This window comes from Herpailurus yagouaroundi, unplaced genomic scaffold (genome assembly GCF_014898765.1).
Source record: "Herpailurus yagouaroundi ecotype Mexico unplaced genomic scaffold, PumYag 141, whole genome shotgun sequence".
Taxonomy (NCBI): Eukaryota; Metazoa; Chordata; class Mammalia; order Carnivora; family Felidae; genus Herpailurus; species Herpailurus yagouaroundi.
Window position 1 is genome coordinate 3,406,678 of NW_024412396.1, and position 18,240 is coordinate 3,424,917.

Genomic DNA, 18,240 nt, shown 5'->3' on the forward strand with positions numbered 1-18,240 from the left:
AAAACACCTTCAACTAATCTTTAAGACTTGAAGAACTGTATTAAAAGGGCAAACAGAAAATAAATTCTTCTTTTAATGATTTCAGATTTTCCAGGCTGGACAGCCCAGAAACGACAGAATCCTAAGGTCTCAATAAACGTTACAGGGAAACTGTTAGTAAGCTACCTGACAATCAGAGATGGGGGACCGGCAGAATCTACTACATAATTAGTACAGCCCACAGCAAGATGAAAGTGCGAGGTGCTTGTTCAAAAAGCAGGCATTTCAGTCGGCGAGAGCAGACCATTAAACCAAGAGTAGGGTCCAGTACAGAACGCACACCCGTTAAGATGACGGCTCTAGCGACCAGAAACTATAAGCCTGCATCTAGCGGTCTAGAGACCTAGAGGCGTCCTCGGGTCTGACCACACCCATTCCTGACCTCAGGGGCCCAGGGAGAGTTAACACTTATAAAAGAGCGCGGACTAGAGGCGCTGAAGTGCAGTTTGGACCCCGGACCTTTGCACTTGGCACGGCGAGGACACTCGACTTCCAGCCTGGGAGAAGATCCCGAGACGTAGCACGTCCTGGCCTTGGACTCGGCGGCTTACTGATAAACCCGGAGGAAGGGTAGGAGGCGGCGCTCGTGCACTCGCCGTACTCCCAGAGCGGAGGCGGCACGCCGGAGACCTAGGGTCTAGGGAAGGTCTGCAAATCCCGGAGAGCCGAGAGGCTTCCAAGGGGAACAGACGGAACCGGAAAGGCCCCTAGAAACCCACGGGTGTGTTAGGGAGCGTCTGCAAAGACCGCGAAGGGAAGGCAGGAGTCATCTGAAAAGTTGCCAAAGCAACTAAAGGGTGGTCTAGAAAGGGTAGTCCCCACAAAACAAGGCTTCCGGAAGCGAGGGTGTGGAGGCCTAGATCCCCTTGTGTGACGTGATCACACCCCAAAGGCACCGGTCACCCCTTAGGGCCGGGCTGACTGAAGCTACAGCCAGCAAAATAAGGCTGGAGCCGGGTCGGGAGGAAGGCGAAAGGGAGGCCCTTAGAGATCGTCTGAAAATTGCGAAGGCAAAAGAACTTTAGGGGCCGACGGCAAATTATCCCTCGGTAAGACACCTCTAGGTAGCGAACCACCAATTTATTGCAAGCCCCGCCCCTCACCCATCAAGCCTAGTTCCGTTGTCTCCGAATCAGGAAGTAGCCGGTTCCCCACAACTCCTCCCAAGGAAGAGCGAACGCCCCACCTCGGTCGCGCGCTTTTCCTCCCCTCCCACCCTTCACGCACTTTCTCCCGCCCACCTGTCAATCACTGTGCTCAGCTGTCCAGTTGGCGGGCCAAGGGGGCGGGGCCGTCAGGGGCAACGCGTGACGTCTGCAGTTCTCCAGCCGGGAAGCCAGGAGATGCATGACGGAGGAGGCGCGTGACGGAGGAGCAGTTGGCCAACGCTGCGGCCGCAGTCGGTGTAAACAAGGCCTCGCGCCGCTGCGGGTCCTGCGACCGCTCCTGGCTGGTGGGTGGTTTCGCGCGCGGCAGTAACCGCCGGCTTCAGTGGGAGGGGCTTCTCGGCTTCTCCCTGCCTCCCCCACTTGGCGTACACACCCCCAGCACACCACGTGGGCGTGAGGCGAGGAAGGAAGGGGTGTTAGGCTGAATTCTAACTTCATTGGTTGTCGCTGCTGCCGGCTTTCGCAAAGAAGCGCTCTGATTGGTCGGTAAGGGGGGCGTCGGGGGGTCTCAGAGCCTTAAGGCTTCTGATTGGTTACATGAGATAAGCTAATGAGGCGCTTTCTTCCGCGAGGGGTTTTGATTGGTCAGCCAGAGAGATTACCTGAGAATTCACCCACCTCCTCCCCCCAGGGACTTTGATAGGTGAGTTTGAGGTAGAAAACTGAGAAATTCCTCTTCAAAGGATTCTCATTGGTGAGCTAGGGTAGCTCCTTAGACTTCACTCTCTGATTTTTTTTTTTTTTTTTTTTTTGGCTTCACAGGATTGGGGAAGGTTTGTGGTCCTGAAGCCTTGGGAGTTGTCACAGGCTAAAGAGAAGGGATCTCAGGCCCTAGGAAGGGTCGCCCTCCTAGAGATAGCTACCGCTCTATCTCAGGAGACACTGGTGTTTCTAGAGCAGGCTTTGCTTTCATCAAACCCAAGGAGGTGACACGAGGAGTCCCTGCACAGGACCTAATGATGCTGTGATCAGAAGATGGGATCACGGAACAGCAGTAGCGCAGGAACTGGGTCCGGAGACCCCTCCGAGGGCTTGCCCCGAAGAGGGGCTAGCCTGCGTCGGAGTGAGGAAGAGGAAGAGGAGGATGAAGATGTGGATCTGGCCCAGGTACTGGCCTATCTCCTCCGCAGGTAACTTACCCTCTGATGTGTCCCCACCAGGGACCACCACAGTCCCTTGATCCCAACTCCAGGCAGTGAAGTTAAAGAGGATAGGGAATGGGATTAGCCCAGACCAGCTGTTCTGTTTGAACTTCCCTTCTGGACATTCATGGCACTCATCTCAATACACAACAAGAGTAGTTCTTAATTAGGGAGGGTCACGAAGACAAACTCACTTCTGTGTTTGAGGGAACTGTTCAGGGGAGCCTCTCTAGCTGTTTCTACACAAATGTAAGCTATTTTCCAAGTAAGTAAAAAATAAAATGAAAATGGGGCCCTGATGGAAGAGGAGTGATGTGAGGGGTAAAGAGAAGAGCTGGGGAGGTGGGTGTTCAACTTCTGTGAAGTTATTGACATGTGATATGAGGCCATGTGGACTTACTTGAAAAACAAGTTTAGGGGCGCCTGGGTGGCGCAGTCGGTTAAGCGTCCGACTTCAGCCAGGTAACGATCTCGCGGTCCGGGAGTTCGAGCCCCGCGTCAGGCTCTGGGCTGATGGCTCGGAGCCTGGAGCCTGTTTCCGATTCTGTGTCTCCCTCTCTCTCTGCCCCTCCCCCGTTCATGCTCTGTCTCTCTCTGTCCCAAAAATAAATAAACGTTGAAAAAAAAAATTAAAAAAAAAGAAAAACAAGTTTAAATTAACCTAACTCTAACCCTGTTCTTGAGGAAAGAATGCTTTGAGGATATTGACCACCAGCACTTAACCAAAAAGGTTTGCCACTGGCTTTGTTGTTTAGCTGTAGCTCCTTGGGAAGAAGACAAGCCTGGGGATCCCTTTAGTTCTATTCTGGACTCCTCAGGCAAGAGGCTCAGAAGGAAATGCTCTTAAAACTTTTAGCTCTCTAGGAAGTCAGTTTAGTAGGTTTGTCAACATCCACGGAATGTTGCGGTTCTCCACTCCTGCTGTAAGCATGAAGATTCGTTTCCTACTGTATCTTATAGGAGACTGAAAATTACAGCCAAGGTCTAGTCAGCCTCAAACTTCAAAACAGGGACAGTGTAGGGTTTGAGTAGTAGGTGGATAGCCACTGACTCTGAATTTGGTTGGTTTGGGGAAGGGATCCTCCCTTTTATCATGGGCATCTCTCCATAGAGGCCAAGTGAGGTTGGTGCAGGGAGGAGGTGCAGCAAATTTACAACTCATCCAGGCCCTCTCAGACTCGGAGGAAGAGCATGACAGTGCCTGGGATGGCCGTCTTGGGGACCGATACAACCCACCTGGTAAGAGGAAAGGCAGACTGAAACCCTAACATTGGAAGACTTTCATTAGAAAATCCTTTTTCTTTTCTTTTTCTTTTTTTTTGTAAGAACATATGTTAAACTGAAATAAGATGAGATAACTCAGGGAACGAGGGAAGCCTTCACAGCTGTAGTATATTCGGCCACATTGAGTGGGCTGGAGCACAGTTCTGCAGCTGCAAAACCTAGGATGAAACTTCTTGATACTCACAGTGGACGCAACTCCTGACACCCGGGAGCTGGAATGCAATGAGATCAAGACACAAGTGGAATTGGCCACAGGGCGGCTGGGGCTTAGACGGGCAGCCCGGGAGCACAGCTTTCCTCAAATGCTGCACCAGGTAGGCCTCTCAACCTCCACCCAGCCTGGCAGCAGGCCTCCTGAGGTAGCCAGAATCTCTGTCTGCCCCAGAGAAGAGGGAAATAAACTTTCCAAGGAAGCCACAAGTGCTGGAGCTGGAGACTTCTTAGCCAGTCTACGTCGGAGTTTGGTGGGACACACTAGTGTGTGTGGTGTCTATTTCTGTAGCAAGAGCAATCTCTTTGGAGGAGGGGGCTTGGTGTGGCTGCAGTGGCCCTCTGTTTGTGCTAGCAATATTCCCCAATCCCTTCCTTTAGAGAGAACGGGGCCTCTGCCACCGGGGAAGCTTCTCCCTTGGAGAACGGTCTCGAATGATGTCTCAGTGAGTATGGGGCTTGGTGGAGAGACTCTAAGGGCCAGATAGGTTTTATCCCCTAAACTTTGAAGGGACAGGTATAAAAGGATGGTCAGGGATATTAAAGTTAAATGGGGTCAAAGTTTGAGAGTAAACAAACTGGAAAAGCGTAGGAACTGAGAAGACAAACAAATGAATGTAAGAACAGGGATTATACCCCAGGCCAAAAGGGAGGTTCGCCCTTGTACTCACACCCAGCTCTGTTAGGATTCTGCTAACCGGGATAATCCTCATCCTCAGCAACCTTTACCTTCACTTTCCCTCTCCCTCCCCAGCTTCTTGCCCAACGATCTGGGTTTCACTGATACCTACTCTCAGAAAGCTTTCTGCGGCATCTACAGCAAAGATGGTCAGATCTTCATGTCTGCTTGCCAAGGTACCAGTCCCTGGTCCTACGAACTACCCTGAAACAAGGAATATACCCCCTGACTGAGGCTAGAAAGCCCCAGACTGAGGGAACGCTGACCCTGGGTTAGGATGCTTAGCCAGAACACATTCCCCATGATCAAGGGAAGATTCCACAGATGTACAGAGAAGGAGAGGTCAGATCTAGAGAGGATGCAAGAAGAGGGTTCCCTAATTCTGCCTGATCCCCACTTACCCAGACCAGACAATCCGACTGTATGACTGCCGGTATGGCCGCTTTCATAAATTCAAGAGCATCAAGGCCCGGGACGTAGGCTGGAGCGTACTGGACGTGGCCTTCACCCCTGATGGGAACCACTTCCTATATTCCAGCTGGTCTGATTACAGTGAGTATGCCCCAGACTTCTACTGGCTCTCCAGCCCAGGACCCGAGGTCTCCCGAATGCCCACGTCCATTGTGCCAGGACTTTGTCCCTTCTCCTGGGAGGATCACTCCCAGGGTCTGACATCCTTGCCCTTTGTTCCATCTCCTGCCCAGCTTCACTTCCACCCTCCTTCCCCCAGCTCTGAAAGATTCTTGTCTCTCTTGCCTTTCTTAGTTCATATCTGCAACATCTACGGGGAGGGAGACACACACACTGCCCTGGATCTAAGGTACTGGCTTCCCTCCTTGGGCAGACTCATCAGAAACTTCTCAAGAGGAAGGCTTTCCAGGAGCAAACCTCCTGAACTGGAACTCCTGCTTAGAGGGAGAAAGTACACTGGTTGCAAGTGTCTCTGTGCGGATTCCTGGGAGGGAAGCGCCCATCCTTTTCAGCCAGAGAACCAGGGTAAAACGGATGGTTGCGGGATTATTTCCGCGTCCTCACTGAGGTGATCCACATTCTGGCATGCATTAGCCGGACTTCCTTTTCCCCTTAGAAGTGTGCCTTACAATCCTCATCAGATTCTGTGCAGATCAACAAAGGCTGAGGGGAGTCCACTTAACCCAGTTCCTTCTATGCTCTTTTCAGGCCAGATGAGCGTCGCTTTGCTGTCTTTTCCATCGCTGTCTCCTCAGATGGACGGGAAGTGTTAGGAGGGTGAGTATTTGTAGGGGATGCACTCCTCAATTAATGAGGTAGGAGTTCTCCCAGAGACTGTACTGGACCCCACTATGGAGAAACAACCAGCCCTTCTCCAAGGTCAAGGTTTACGAGTTGCTTCACCTCTTGCTCACTGTTTCCCCAGCGTGAGATGGGACGTCTCAAACCTGCTTGCAAAAACACAACTAACTTTTTTCCCACCTCCTGTGTAAGAAGAGACCAGGGCTTGCCCCTCAGCAGGACTTTGCAACAGGGACTCTCTAGAGCATACACAGCATAAGTCCTCTCAGTTCTGGCTCCAGGACCCTCTTTATCCCTTCCCTTTCAGGGCCAATGATGGCTGCCTATACGTCTTTGATCGAGAACAGAACCGGCGCACCCTTCAGGTAATGTCCTTGAAACTTAGAGCCTCTGCTTCCTGGTCTTTGGCCTATTAGAAGACCTAGAAAGAGGTCCTAGGTGTTCTGGCTTCCTTCTTCGCTAGATTGAGTCCCATGAGGATGATGTGAATGCAGTGGCCTTTGCTGACATAAGCTCCCAAATCCTGTTCTCTGGGGGTGATGATGCCATCTGCAAAGTGTGGGATCGACGCACCATGCGGGAGGATGACCCTAAGCCCGTGGGTGCACTGGCTGGACACCAGGACGGCATCACCTTCATTGACAGCAAGGTGGGCAGGGAAGCAGAACCGCACAGCCAGGTTATAGTTGTCAAAGTGGACTGGCATGGAAACTCACCAAGCTCCTTGTTAGCTAAGGTTTGCAAGAGCTGGAGTTTAGGGAAGGGTCTTAAGCCGAGAAACATGAGCTCCATCTGTATTCACCAGTCCTCAAGGAGCAGGGCAGGGCTTTCTGTGGAAGGAAAGAAGACAATTAATCCAGGATAGAATAGGAGGCCCAGCCAGTCCCTGGGCAAAGAAGGGGAAAGCTAGCCAGGTGGTGGGATCTGTGGTAGAATACCAATGGTGAGCTCACCTGGATGAAGAAAGAGGCAAGCTAAGTCAAAGGACTGACATTCTTCCCCCTCACCTGGAGAAGCAGAGCTGGACTGACAGACCCCGATATTTGCAAACTCTGACACCTTGTTCCCCATCTGGGGATTCACAGGGTGATGCCCGGTATCTCATCTCCAACTCCAAAGACCAGACCATCAAGCTCTGGGATATCCGACGCTTTTCTAGTCGGGAAGGTATGGAAGCCTCACGGCAGGCTGCCACACAGCAAAACTGGGACTACCGCTGGCAGCAGGTACCCAAAAAAGGTGAGAGTGGAAGGTAGAACCTGAGATCTGGAGAATAAAGAGTCAGGGGTGGTAGTTAAAATAATTAACCCCTGGTAAGGCCTGGCATAGGCACAGTGGATGTGACCGTAGCCTGGGTCCCTCTCCCCAACTCCCTCTTGCTAGACATGAAGTCTTTGCTGAACTCTGGGGAGAGTTGGGGTTCCCGGGGCTGGGGCTCACTCAGAAACAACCAATACAAAAAGTATTTCAGTATCTTCACAACCAGCATGCTGAGCCATATTGGTGAACATTAGGTGGGGAAGGAGCCACCAGTCGGATACTGGAAAGGCAGTTATCTGTAAGCATCAGTCTTTGCTGAGGACTGATGATACAGGAGAATCCAGACTCCCTAACCTAGGGCTCTCCATGCATCCCTACCCAGCCTGGCGGAAACTGAAACTTCCAGGAGACAGCTCCTTGATGACCTACCGGGGCCATGGGGTGCTGCATACCCTTATCCGTTGCCGATTCTCCCCCACCCATAGCACCGGCCAGCAGTTCATCTACAGTGGCTGCTCTACTGGCAAAGTTGTCGGTAAGGATTGTGTCAGAAGAGGGGGCCTTGGGAAAGGCAGGAATATTTCTCTGGCATTTCACCTGTTACCAGTAACCACCTTAAATGTCTTGATGGTGACTATAAGTGAGATTTAATTCAGTTTGGAGCAGGTTAGGCTTAGGGAAGTAGAAAACATTGTATTCACTAGCACTTTTTTTTTTTTTTTAAGAGAGAGTACAAGTGTGGAAGGGGCAGAGGGAGAGGGAGAAAGAGAATCTCCAGCAGGCTCCACGCCCAGCGTGAACCAGACGCAGGCTCAATCCCATGACCCTGGAATCATGACGTGAGCCGAAATCAAAAGTCAGACGCTTAACCGACTGAGCCACCCAGACACCCTAACATGTTAAATTAGGAAAAGGAACATAGGGCCACCTGAGTGGCTTAGTCAGTTAAGCGTCTGACTTTCGATTTCGGCTCAGGTCATGATCTCATGGTTCGTGAGTTCGAGCCCCACGTCAGGCTCTGTGCTGACAGCTCGGAGCCTCGAGCCTGCTTCAGCTTCTGTGTCTTCCTCTCTCTCTACCCCTGCCCACTCACCTTCTGTTTCTCTCAAAACAAATAAACATTAAAAGAAGGAACATAGGCTTCTATTTAGTAAATATAATAATAGATTGCCAAAAATATACTTAGTTCTATTTTTTTAGCCTGTCAAGGAAAGAAAGAGATTGCAGATGAAAAGCCGGGGGGGGGGGGGGGGGCGGAAATGGAGGGCAGGGATAAATAGGATGACACAAGAAGACAAGCTCATAGTAAAGGACATGCAGTCATTAAAGCAGAAAGACACAAATACATGTACAGCTATGAGGAGCCTAAGACAGTGCCATACCTAGGGAGGCACTCAGGGGCCCACTCAGAAAGGAAGATGCACCCCTGTCCAGAAGACTCCAAAAGACTCGGGTGTCTGTGCAGATAGCCCATTGTTCACTTTTGTTGTGCCTTCCATATCTTATGGGTTTCATAGAAAATTGTTGTAAAGAGCTTTAAAGCCACATTACATTTTCTTAACTTTTGACCCTGTGAAGTTTAGGTAAGGGCCAGGGAGAGGTATCCAAGCTCTGCCAGACCACACACTCAAGCCGAGGTAGGGAAAAGAAAGAGAAATTACATCATCCTCTGGTGTGGGCTTTGCTCCCTGTGAAAGTGGGGAAATTGCCCTAGAGGTAAGCAGTACTGTTCAGGAACTGTGAGGGGTATTTAGAAGGTACTCTGGCAGCCCCGTCTCCACTCTGACCTTCCCTGGACAGTGTACGACCTCCTCAGCGGCCACATCGTGAAGAAGCTGACCAACCACAAGGCCTGCGTGCGTGACGTCAGCTGGCACCCCTTTGAGGAAAAGATTGTCAGCAGTTCGGTGAGGTGGCAGGGGTTGGGGGGGGCCAGTGCATGTCTGGGACTTGGACCTAGGCAGGGCAGCACCCCCTGACTACTTGCCACCTTCTGCCCTGCAGTGGGATGGGAACCTGCGTCTCTGGCAGTACCGCCAGGCCGAGTACTTCCAGGACGACATGCCAGAATCTGAGGAGCCCCTCAGCGCCCCTGCCCCAGTGCCCCACCCCTCTGCAGCCTTTTCCTCACCCCAGTAGACCTGATCTCCAGCCCCATACACCGGTGAGCCTCTTACAAGCTCTCTGCCTCCTCCCTTCCGGGAGATCTGTGGGGGAATCCCTGGCATTGGATGGGGAGGAGCACAAGCCCAGTCTTTGGGGCCCTAGCTGAGCCCTAGAAGGGCCTCCCCAAGGGGCAGAGTAACTCTGTCTCCTCATGTGCTCACACCCAGTGGCTTGGGTGTCTATCTCTGGCCAGGGTTTGGCAGGACTGCCATTATCTGGGGTGTGGCCTTTGTCAGCAGGAGAACTGTCCTGAGTGTTTTTAATCATGTTTGGATGTTAAGTGTTAGCTCCTAGAATAGATGCCCGGGGCCAGGTCTGAACTGAGCTGTCAGCCAGACCCTTCCCTGGCCTTCATGTTGAGGATTAGACTGGCCAATCCGAGGGCCAGGCATCCTGGCCCTTCTTCCAGAGGTCCTGAAGGCTAGAGCTCTAGCCGTTTAGGGGAGGGTGGGATGAGTAAGGCATATCATTAGCACCCTCCTGGGTGGGAATTAGATCTTCTCTCTCTATGTCTGGGTCTTTGGGGTGGGACAGGTTGTGGTGTGAGAGGCTCCATGTGGCCCCACACAGGGCAGGCCCTCCCTTCCCAGACTTCCATCATGCTGGAGGCCAGCAGCAGCTTCCAGGAGGGATGTTGAAGTAGGACTCCTTCGTCCTCTCACTGGCTTTGGCTCCCTCAATAAATTCTCTGTGGGAACCTGGCTCAGTGTCTGTCTCTGTCTCATTCTTTTTCCTGTCTAAGGCCTTTTATCCTCTCACCTCAAGAAAGTAGTATCCACAAAGCCTTCAGATATGCTTCTCTGTGGGAGAAAACACCCCTTTGATGCCCCCAAGATGAAGAGAAATGCCAAAATCATTTGTTAACTGTGCTCTGCAACAGGCACCTCCCTCACTGAACTCAGAAACTTCCAGCAAGTAGAAATTGAGATAGCAGGAAGTAAGTGCATTTTAGATTAGAACCTGGAACACCCACATCAGCTTTGTTCTGGGGCTGGCCTTGGAGCTGGTGCGGTCTATGAGAAGTAGCTCAGAGCCAGAGAGAACTGGATGGGCACTGATGCCAGGCCCCATCTGGGTGCTTCACACTGAGGACCTCATCCACCCTCACAGCCACCCTTTGTACAGGTGAGGAAATGGCAATGTGAAGAGGTCAGGCAACATGCCCCAGATATAATAGATTGCCAAAAATATCTTTCGGGTGGGACAGAGCAAACCCATGGTTTATGGTCAGAAGGAGAGTTGGTTAGGGTCCACACCCAGCTCTGATCTACCTTTCTTTGTGATATTTCATTATCCCTAATGCAATTTGCAAACCAGCATACACACCTCCAAGTGTTCTCAAAGACACAGCAAGGGGTAAAAGGGATTCGTCTTTCACAGCAAAACAGGTAGTTTTAAAAGAGTAGATTCTCCAGCTGCTCGGCCCACATGTGATCTCTTTCCTCTGACTGATCTGCCTAATGTGAAACTATCATGCCTGTCTCCCTTCCTACTGGCCCTCCTCATTCCCCTTCTGTCACTTCACCCCAGAGATGCCACCCATCTCATGCAGAACCTGTATTACCTCCAGAAGCAAATTACAATTTTTAATATCCTCAAAGGCTCCTTTAATCAAGGCCTGAAGGACCATCCATTCTTCATATCAAGAGATGAATTTCCAGGGCGCCTGGGTGGCTCAGTCAGTTAAGCATCTGACTTTGGTTCAGGTCATGATCTCATGGTTCATGGGTTTGAGCCCTGTGTCAGGCTCTGTGCTGACAGCTCAGAGCCTGGAACCTGCTTCAGATTCTGTGTCTCCCTCTCTCTCTGCCACTCTCCTATTTGTGCTCCATCCACCTCTCTCTCTCTCTCCCCCTCTCTCTCTCAAAAATAAACATTAAAATTTTTTTAAAAAAAGAGATGAATTTCCAATACAATTTTAGCTTATTAATTATCAGAAATATGTGAAATCTGACTGATGATTGGATAAAGAAGAGGTATACATATATATACAATGGAATATTACTTGGCGATCAGAAAGAATGAAATCTTGCCATTTGTAATGATGTGGATGGAACTAGAGTGTATTACGCTAAGTGAAATAAATTGGTCAGAGAAAGAAAGACAAATATATGGTTTCACTCTTGTGGAATTTAAGAAACAAAACATGAACATAGGGGAAGGGGTGGGGAGAGAAGAGAGGGAAACCACAAGAGGCTCTTAATGATAGAGAACAAACTATGGATTGATGGAGGTGGGTGGGAGATGGGCTAGATGGGTAATGGGTACTAAGGAGAGCACTTGTTGGGATGAGGACTGGGTGTTGCATGGAAGTGACGACTCACCAAATTCTCCTGAAACCAATATTGCACTGTATGTTAACTAACTAAAAAAAATTAAAAAAAAAAATTTTTTTTAACGTTTATTTATTTTTGAGACAGAGGGAGACAGAGCATGAACAGGGGAGGGGCAGAGAGAGAGGGAGACACAGAATCCGAAGCAGGCTCCAGGCTCTGAGCTGTCCGCACAGAGCCCGACGTGGGGCTTGAACTCACGCACCGTGAGATCATGACCTGAGCTGAAGTCGGACGCTTAACTGACCAAGCCACCCAGGCGCCCCTAAAAAAAATTTTTTTAACTAAAGTTTAAATTTTAAAAAAACCAAAGCTGGGGCGCCTGGGTGGCGCAGTCGGTTAAGCGTCCGACTTCAGCCAGGTCACGATCTCGCGGTCCGTGAGTTCGAGCCCCGCGTCGGGCTCTGGGCTGATGGCTCAGAGCCTGGAGCCTGTTTCCGGTTCTGTGTCTCCCTCTCTCTCTGCTCCTCCCCCGTTCATGCTCTGTCTCTCTCTGTCTCAAAAATAAATAAACGTTGAAAAAAAAAAAAAAAAAAAACCAAAGCTACAAAAAAAAAAGTGAAATCTTTGCTGTACTAATTATACATTTTATATTACTAACAATTATTATGAAAACTTTATCCAGAAGAAAAACGTTTTAATTTCAGGGCCTTATGAACACAAGAAATATTTAAAAATTAACTTTCAGGGCACCTGGGTGGCTCAGTCGATTAAGTGTCTCACTCGATTTCGGCTCAGGTCATGATCTCACAGTTCATGGGATTGAGCCTCATGTCGGGCTCTGCATTGGCAGCACAGAGGCTGCTTGGGACTCACTCTCTCTCTCTCTCAAAATAACTTTAAAAAAATTAAAATTAAGCTTCAAGTTACAGACTTTTTTTTGGCAGAGACATGTGATCAATAAAAGACTTTCAGAGGGCGACTGGATGACTGAGTTGGTTGAGCATCTGACCTTGGCTCAGGTCATGATCTCACAGCTCGTGAGTTCGAGCCCCGTGTCCGGCTCTGTGCTGACAGCTTGGAGCCTGGAGCCTGCTTTGGATTCTGTGTCTCCCTCTCTCTCAATGTGAAACTATCTCGCATTCTGTCTCTCTCTCTCTCTCAAAAATAAACATTAAAAAATTAATAAAAAATAAAGAACTTTCAGGCACAAAAACATTAGGATAAATTCTGTAGGGGAAGTCTAATAGAAATATAATTTCTGACTATTAAGATATTGTCATGTGTTTTTTAAGTGGATAATGGTAAGATATATAGTCACTGTAGGATTTCGATTCCATTGGGTATATTTAAAAGAGTGATCTATAGAAAATGTGTTGGAAATTATGTTCTGTGCAACTATTTAAAATTACAATGGGGGCGCCTGGGTGGCTCAGTCGGTTAAGCGTCCGACTTCGGCTCAGGTCATGATCTCACGGTCCATGAGTTCAAGCCCCGCGTTGGGCTCTGTGCTGACAGCTCAGAGCCTGGAGCCTGCTTCAGATTCTGTGTCTCCCTCTCTCTCTGACCCTCCCCCATTCATGCTCTGTCTCTGTCTCAAAAATAAATAAAACATTAAAAAAAAAATTTTTTTTTAATTACAATGAAAAATTTTTTGTCAACTTAAAAATGTGTGAGAGGTTCTATAGGCCTTCATGTTGGGGTCCATAAACAGGAACTATGTCGAGGTATGGCTTTAGGATCTGGAAGGAATCAGATTGATTAGTCAATGTTGATCAGTTTATGAATGAGGGCACGGAGGACCAAGGAAGGTTAGTTGATTTTCCCAAAGTCACACAGTTCAGAACCCAGGGGTACTTGCTTGCTCATTCTTTTCACTACTTCATGGGCCTCCCCTGTGCTCTGAAAACCCACCACAGTTTTGTGGAATGAGGAAGGCAGACATAAAAAGTATCCCAGAACAGTTACTGAATAAGAGGGATGTCCCTTGGTTAGGTTGCTCTCCTCCTTGTGGTTCTAGCCCCAGGGGTCAGGCTGGGAGGCCAGTTGTGGGGCTTAGGACCCAGGGTAACTGGTAGGTGGACACAACCTAAGGTTTTGATGGACTCCAAGCTGGGGATTTTTGTAGGGTCTCCACTCTCACCCCCATCACATGGTACTAAGCCTAATCTTTGGGGTTCTGGAAGTCCAACCGGGGCTGCCACCATCTCTCATACAGTACGCCTTTCATCAGACATTTCGATTTCATGTGTTGGCCATCATAATAAACACCAAGGAATGGGGGGTGCCTGGGTGGCTCAGTCCATCAAGTGCCAGACTCTTGGTTTTGGCTCAGGTCATCATCTCTCAGCTTCATGGGTCTGAGCCCTGCATCCAGCTCTGCACTGGCAGTGCAGAAACTGCATGGGATTCTCCCTCTCCTTCTCTCTGCCCCCCCCCCACTCATGCTGTCTCTCTCTCTCTCAAAATAAATAAACTTCAAGATTCTCTCTCCCTCTGCCCCTCTCCCCCCACTCACAGTCTCTGTAAAATTAAAAAAAAAAAAAATCTGGGTCTGTTTCATCAGTGGGATCTAGCCCCTCTCCTGAATCAGGATGCATGAGATGTCTGTGCACGGCACGGTGTCCAACTCAGGCAGAGGAGGCACATCAGCAGGGGTATCCACTTGGGTGCACCGTGACCCGAGGGACTTGACCCAGACCCAGCCCCTGTCTGGTGTGAGGAGCTCTGAGGGGCTAGTTTGGCCCTACATAAACCATGGTGGTTATGCAATGCACCAGACATCAGATCTAAGGTGAGACCATTCTTTGTGGGGGTTTTTTTGTTTGTTTTTTAGTTTAAAAAAAAAAAAAAAACTTTATCATTTTGAGAGAGAGAGAGAGATCATGCAAGCTAAGCCAGAGCTAGATGGAGGGCTTGATCCCACAACCCTGGGATCATGACTGAACCACAATCAGGAGTCAGACGCTCAACCGACTGAGCCACTGGGGTGCCCCCAGACACAGATATTTTTAATGATTTCCAAAATTTAGTTGATCTGAATCTTCATGACCCCTGATTTCCCTGTGGAGCAAACAAAGTAAGTTTGGGGTGGGGTGGGGGTGACTGGCTGATCAAACAAAGACGGGCAGACCCAGGCAGACTGTGGACAAAGACAACACTGAACAGTAGACCTTACCCTCCAACAAGAACTAGAACAGGGTTGGAGCTGGGGACACAGACCTAGAGAGTCAAGGGGACACAGGGCTAACAGGAAAGGACACAGGCCACTGTCAGGACACACATCTAAGGCTAGGACCCTGCTGACGTGGCAGCCCTCCGCCCTGGCCCCTTGCTGCCCCCCGCCCCTCTCCCCCGCCTGCCAGCTGCCAACAGGGCTCTGCCCTGTGTCTGCCACACCTGTCACTGCCTGTCCTTGTCCAGGGGGGGCCCCATCAGCCCCTCCTCAGCTGCCCAGCAGAGCAAGCAGTTAGTGGGGAGGGGAGGGAACATGGAGCGGGGGCCGGTGGTGGGGGCAGGGCTGGGGGCCGGGGCCCGAATCCGGGCACTGCTGGGCTGCCTGGTCAAGGTGCTGCTCTGGGTGGCCTCTGCCTTGCTGTACTTTGGAAGTGAACAGGCTGCCCGGCTCCTGGGCAGCCCCTGCTTACGGCGCCTCTACCATGCCTGGTTGGCAGCAGTGGTCATCTTTGGGCCCCTTCTGCAGTTCCATGTCAACCCTCGGACTATCTTCGCCAGCCACGGCAACTTCTTCAACATGTGAGTCCACTTGAGGCTGTGGGCGCCGGCTCCCTGTGCTCTGGGATCCCAGCTCCCTCCTCCAGGCTTCTGTCCTCCTGCCAGTCTGGACACTAAAAATAGGCTAGGAGGTTGAGGAGAAATTGGGAGGAGGGGGAGGGGAACAGAGTTGTGGGGTACAGGGGAAATCAGGAGCAGGGCTGAAGAGGAAATATGGGTCCTAGAAGGCTGAATGGGCCTCTAAGGAGATGGCAAAGTTTAAGTGAATGGGGGTGGGTAGGGGGAGGAAATGGAACCAGAGATGATATGCAAGGACTGGGAACAGCAGTGATAGGAACACAGATGGGGTGGGAGATGGGGCTTGAGGGGTCCCAATAGCCTCCCTTCTCCTGTGCCCACAGAAAGTTTGTGAATTCGGCATGGGGCTGGACGTGCACCTTCCTGGGGGGCTTCGTGTTGCTGGTGGTGTTCCTGGCTACCCGGCGCGTGGCGGTGACTGCCCGGCACCTGAGCCGGCTGGTGGTGGGGGCCGCAGTGTGGCGGGGGGCCGGCAGGGCCTTCCTGCTCATCGAGGACCTGACTGGTTCCTGCTTCGAGCCTCTGCCCCAGGGCCTGCTGCTGCACGAGCTTCCCGACCGCCGCAGCTGCCTGGCAGCCGGCCACCAGTGGCGGGGCTACACGGTCTCCTCCCACACCTTCCTGCTCACCTTCTGCTGTCTGCTCATGGCTGAGGAAGCCGCTGTGTTCGCCAAGTACCTGGCCCATGGGCTGCCAGCCGGGGCGCCCCTACGCCTAGTCTTCCTGCTCAACGTGCTGCTGCTGGGCCTCTGGAACTTCTTGCTGCTCTGTACCGTCATCTATTTCCACCAGTATACTCACAAGGTGGTGGGTGCTGCAGTGGGGACCTTTGCCTGGTACCTCACCTATGGCAGCTGGTATCATCAGCCCTGGTCTCCAGGGAGCCCGGGCCACGGGCTCTTCCCTCGGCCCCACTCCAGCCGCAAGCATAACTGAAAGAAATAAAGGCAAATCAGGCCTAAGTCTGGCTCTTCTCATCATTTGGTTGGGGGGACTCAGAAACGGTGGGAAGGATAAGAAAAGAATCAGGCAGTCTCGCGTTCCTCAACCATTCCTTGCTGTTATGGACTTTGAATATCCTTCCTTATCTTATGCTTGATCTCCATCCCTCCTGCTGTCCTTTTAGTCTCCCAGTCCTTGCAGACTTCAAGCTACATGGAGGGTTTTGCTGTCAAGGAATGGTGATGTTAGAGCAGGTAAAAGTGCCCTTAGGTATGGGCAGCACTCCTGCTGGGCAGGTGCTTCATCTCTAGCCTGGCTGATTTGTTTTTCCTGCCTCCTGCACTGAATCCCACCCTCCGCCTTCCTCAGGGGCCTGTCTATCTGGGCACATTTATTTAACAGGTATTTATTGACCCAAGCAGAGTTCCATGCCTTATGAATGAGACAAGGTTTCTGGAGGACCTGGCTGGCTTGGTCAGTTAAGCATCCTACTTGACTTCAGCTCAGGTCATGATCTCACAGTTTGTGAGATGGAGCCCTGAGTCGGGCTCTGCACTGACAACACAGAGCCTGCTTGGGATTCTCTCTCTCTCCCTCTCTCTGCCCCTCCCCTGCTCACATTCTCTCTCTCTCAAAATAAATAGACATTTAAAAATAATAATTATAAATCAAAAGCAAAAAAAGAAAAAGACAAGGTTTCTGCTCTTTGGAGGCTTATGGTTAATGGGGGAGGCAGATGATAAACTCACAAATAATAGCAAATGCTTCTATTGTGCTTACTATGTGCCAGGCACAGTTCTAAGTGTTTCTAAGTTCTTCATATAAATTAAGACATTTAGCCCTCATAACAACACCAACACTATCAGGTAGGTTTGGTGGTATTCCTACTGTACAGTTGTGAAAACTGAGATATAGAGGTTAAGTAACTTGTTCACAGCTAGTAAATATCAAAGTCAGAATTATAAACCCACACGATGTGGGTCCATTGTCTGTGCTCTAAACTGAGGACCAGCAACTACAGCCCTCCTGTGGCCAGTTTTTGTATGGCCTGAGAGTTAAGAAAAGTTTTTACATTAAAAAAAATTTTTATTTAGTTTATTTTTGAGAGAGAGAGATTGAACACAAGCGAGGAAGGGGTGGAGATAGAGGAGACACAGAATCCAAAGCAGGCTCCAGGCTCTGAGCTGTCAGCACAGAGCCCGACGTGGGGCTCAAACCCACAAACCCTGAGATATGACCTGAGCTGAAGTCTGACGCTTAACCAGCTGAGCCACCCAGGTGCCCAGATTTTTAAGTTTTTAATGATTGAAAAAAAGAATATTCCATGATATGAGAAAATTACACAGAATTCAAAGTCCATTGTCCATAGATAGTTTTATTGGAACCTAGACATACTAATTCATTTAGGTATTCATTCATACCTGCTGCAATGGCAGAGTTGAGTCGTTACTATAGACACCATTGACCCACAAAGCCTAAATTATTTACTATCTGGCTTTTTACAGAAAAAGTTTGCCAACTCCTGGTCTAAACCACACTATCCATGGAGCACCTGGGTGGCTGAGTCAGTTAAACATCCAACTTCGACTCAGGTCACGATCTCACCGTTGGTCGGCTAGAGTCCTGTGTCAGGCTCTGTGCTGACAACTCAGAGCCTGAGCCTGCTTCAGATTCTGTGCCTCCCTCTCTCTCTGCCCCTCCCCTGCTTGCTCTCTTTCTCTCTCTCTCTTTCAAAAATAAACATTAAAAAAAAAATCTCTTAAACCACCACTATCCTCAAAAAAATAAATAAACTGACTAATATCAGAGAGCTAAGTGCTATGAATGTACTAAAACAGGCTGGTTTGTAATAAAGACTTACTGGAGAGAGTTCCCTCTGGAGAGGTGACATTTGAACTGAGAACCTAAGGCAGGGAAAGGGTGTGTCAAGCAAAGGGATTATAGTAAGGGCAAAGGCCCTGAGGTAGGAATGAACACCAGACAGATTTAAG

The 18,240-nt window shown here is 50.0% G+C and overlaps 3 protein-coding genes across 9 annotated transcripts in view; 2 read left to right on the top strand and 1 right to left on the bottom strand.

Annotated features, from left to right (window-relative positions):
* The window catches only part of NRL (neural retina leucine zipper), a 29,986-nt gene extending 28,611 nt beyond the window's left edge, over positions 1 to 1,375 (bottom strand). The window contains exon 1 of the mRNA XM_040476736.1: positions 1,281 to 1,375. The gene's annotated coding sequence lies outside the window, so the exon portion shown is untranslated. The remainder of the gene's footprint in view (positions 1 to 1,280) is intronic.
* On the top strand, positions 474 to 9,923 carry DCAF11 (DDB1 and CUL4 associated factor 11). 7 transcript variants are annotated; one of them, XM_040476727.1, is made up of 15 exons: positions 474 to 609; positions 1,971 to 2,338; positions 3,462 to 3,589; positions 3,821 to 3,948; positions 4,226 to 4,290; positions 4,599 to 4,699; positions 4,929 to 5,075; positions 5,289 to 5,343; positions 5,703 to 5,771; positions 6,103 to 6,160; positions 6,259 to 6,444; positions 6,881 to 7,034; positions 7,438 to 7,590; positions 8,856 to 8,962; positions 9,060 to 9,923. In XM_040476727.1, the coding sequence occupies exons 2-15, from the start codon at positions 2,184 to 2,186 to the stop codon at positions 9,192 to 9,194; spliced, it is 1,641 nt and encodes a 546-aa protein (XP_040332661.1). In that variant the 5' UTR covers positions 474 to 609; positions 1,971 to 2,183; the 3' UTR covers positions 9,195 to 9,923. The 7 variants fall into 7 exon arrangements, 6 of the variants coding, with proteins under 6 accessions (XP_040332661.1, XP_040332659.1, XP_040332660.1 ...); XM_040476725.1 differs by lacking the exon at positions 474 to 609 and adding an exon at positions 1,368 to 1,492 and having other exon boundaries at positions 2,132 to 2,315; XM_040476726.1 differs by lacking the exon at positions 474 to 609 and adding an exon at positions 1,380 to 1,492.
* A 5,046-nt stretch (positions 9,924 to 14,969) lies between these two features.
* On the top strand, positions 14,970 to 16,269 carry FITM1 (fat storage inducing transmembrane protein 1). The gene is made up of 2 exons (XM_040476738.1): positions 14,970 to 15,250; positions 15,631 to 16,269. Exons 1-2 carry the CDS (start codon positions 14,985 to 14,987, stop codon positions 16,241 to 16,243), a joined length of 879 nt encoding a protein of 292 aa, XP_040332672.1. The 5' UTR covers positions 14,970 to 14,984; the 3' UTR covers positions 16,244 to 16,269.
* The last annotated feature ends 1,971 nt before the right edge of the window (positions 16,270 to 18,240 follow it).